We start from the raw sequence: 2,737 nt of genomic DNA, 5'->3' as shown, positions 1-2,737 counted from the left end.
TTTAACATATATAAAAATTGAAACTTTAATAAAAAAAACGACCGTAACTATTATTCACACTATAATTTGATCTAAATTATAAAATGTTTTAATTGAGTCTTTAAAATAATGGTACTATATTAATCAATTTTTCTCATTAGTTTATTTGTCAATTTAATAAATGTTTTTTTGAATCTAACATGGTATATATTTAAAATGAGTAAATTAAATTATAAACATATGTTAAAGAATAGAAATACTAATAGATTGATAGGGTTTGTGCTTCAATTCTTTGGGTTTAATGACCTTTAAGTCCTTTTTATTTTGAGTATTAATTAAATAAGATGTTTATCTCTTTTAATTTTTAGATTGAAATATTTAATAGATCCTTGTTCTTTTGATGTAAAGAAATTTAGCCATTCTCAATATTTTATTCTAGTTTGTCCCTGATTCTAATCATGTTCCAAGTTAGATAGACTAACAGAAGGACCTAATTGATACAATACTAGATTTTGAAGGTTTCGTTAAAAAAATTTATAGTTTTGAGATCAATTTAAAATTCCAGTCACAGCTTGAGGATGTCTGCAACAGTTAACTATTTTTTAATCAAAGATGGATAAGTAGCTGCTGAGCTAACTACTAGAATAGCTTAAAACAAAAATATAAAATAAAATCAGGCTATAAATACCCTTAAACAACACTAATTTTCCTCAATGCAAACCTGAAACGAATCTTAAATCTTCACTTCATTTCTCCCACTGATTCTTCAACCCTTCTTCGCTTACGTCAAAAATGGATGCTTCCAACGTTTTCATTCTAGCTTTCCTCGTCGCACTGTCCTTCTCAAGCATCGACGTTAGCCTAGCAGCTCGGCATCTCCAGCAACTGCCGCCGATGCCGACGCTACCACCATTGCCTGCAATCCTGAATCTACCGCAGCCGACGCTTCCGAATCTGCCGGGAACTCAACCATCTTTGCCTAATCCCGCAACTGTTCTTCCTCCGCTTCCGAGCTTGCCGAACTTTCTGCCTACTGCACCGAGGTTCAGTTTGCCGCCGATGCCGAGCTTTCCTTCGGTTCCGTTCTTGTCTCCACCTCAGGCTCCTTGAGAACTTGGAGGTGTTTCATATATGATTGTATGTGTTATGGTTAATGTGTCATTGAGAATGGTTCTTGTGTGTGTCTGTGAGAGAGAGAGAGAGAGTGGTTTGCTTATAATTTAAAGTTATTTCAAGAGATGAGGTTTGTTGTGTTTAATTTCTTGTGTTTTCTCCCTATGTTTTACATATATAATAAAGTATGATACTTTAAATTTTAGGAAATTTTCACTTTGGTAAAAAAACTTTTAAAACTTACATTACAATCATTAAACATTTTTAATTCGCTTTTAACATTATCGTTTGTTTATGTAAAAAAAAATTGACATGTCATGTTAAAATCCATAAACTTCATCTTCTTTTAAATTGGTGTTGACGAATTTTCAATGAACGAAACGGATGTCGATCATTTCTAATGGTAGGAGGACTTTGTTTGGCTAGAAAATTAACATAATTCGATTTTAAATTAATCTGCTGTCTAATGGTGGAAGATTGAAAATTTTTAGCTTTTATTTTTTATTGAGATTTGAGGAGATTATAAGGTTTTCTGATGAGTTTGAACCGAAGAAAAGAGAGAGAAGAACAAGAGAAATTATGTGACATTTTTGTTAGAAGAAACTAATAAACGACAACGTAAATAACGATGATGAAAGGAGGAATGAAGATTATCAAATTGAAAAAGACAAGATATAAATTTCTTTTAGATTAGTTTAATCTAGCACATCAATTTTTTTAACAACAATTAACGATAGCGATAATAATAAAAAGATATATATTCAAAATTGAAGAATTGTAATATAAATTTTAAATACTTGATGAATTAAATATAGACTCTTAAAAAAATTATTATTAGTATTATTATTTTAATATTACTCATGAAGATACTAATTTTTTACCCATTTTGATTTATTACTATTATTATTATTATTATTATTATTATAATTATTATAAATATTATTATTATTATTATTAAATACATTAAATATTATAAATAATAATAAAAAATTACAAGACAAATTTCCGGCCCAAATCAAACTGAAACCCAAAACATTTAGGGTTTCAGTTAGGGTTTTCTAACCCTAGCCCCATGTCCAGCCGCCTCCAGCCGCCTCTGCCTCCAGCCGCCTCAGCCAACGGTCCAGCTTCTAGCCACCTCTGCTGCCAGTGCCACGCCTCCATCGAAGCCTCCAGAAGACCCAGATGGTCACCCACGTTGCTACTCTAGCAGTGAGTCACCACATAGATCGGTGACTCACCGAAGAGCCCTTTTGGGACCGGTCCGATGACCACACCGGTGATGGCTATAAAGCCATCACCCCATCTGCAAGCAAAGAGGAAGACAGAGAGAAACAGAGACCAAAGGAACACGAGGAGAGACAGAAAATACACAGAGAGAAGAGAAATACAGAGAAACAAAATACTAAAAAAGCTACCAACGATCTCAACAACAACGTAGCAAAGAAAAAGAAAAGAAAGAAAAAGGAAGAAGAGAAACTTACCGAGGAAGCCCCGACCACCGGATCTCACCAAAACCTTCGAAAAACCGAAGGTATATTTCTTAGATTTGCTCCGATCGGGAGCTGTTAAAAAGAAAAGATCATCGGAACCGTCATTAGGACGGTCCGATCTACGTTTCAATGTAAAAAAAAAAATTCCGGCC

General features: G+C 33.4%; 1 protein-coding gene across 1 annotated transcript; it reads left to right on the top strand.

Moving 5' to 3' along the window:
• The first annotated feature begins 705 nt into the window (after positions 1–705).
• On the top strand, positions 706–1,118 carry LOC120214913 (vegetative cell wall protein gp1-like). The gene has a single exon (XM_039212720.1). The coding sequence runs from the start codon at positions 772–774 to the stop codon at positions 1,087–1,089; it is 318 nt and encodes a 105-aa protein (XP_039068651.1). The 5' UTR covers positions 706–771; the 3' UTR covers positions 1,090–1,118.
• Positions 1,119–2,737: the final 1,619 nt, after the last annotated feature.

This window comes from Hibiscus syriacus, unplaced genomic scaffold (genome assembly GCF_006381635.1).
Source record: "Hibiscus syriacus cultivar Baekdansim isolate YM2019G1 unplaced genomic scaffold, ASM638163v2 tig00110109_pilon, whole genome shotgun sequence".
Taxonomy (NCBI): domain Eukaryota; kingdom Viridiplantae; phylum Streptophyta; class Magnoliopsida; order Malvales; family Malvaceae; genus Hibiscus; species Hibiscus syriacus.
Note: the sequence above shows the minus strand (reverse complement) of the source record. Positions and strands in the feature narration are given on the sequence as shown.

Bases quoted from the DNA above. Each gene is read 5' to 3' on its own strand.
- LOC120214913 (XM_039212720.1), top strand. From the start codon at position 772: ATGGATGCTTCCAACGTTTTCATTCTAGCTTTCCTCGTCGCACTGTCC.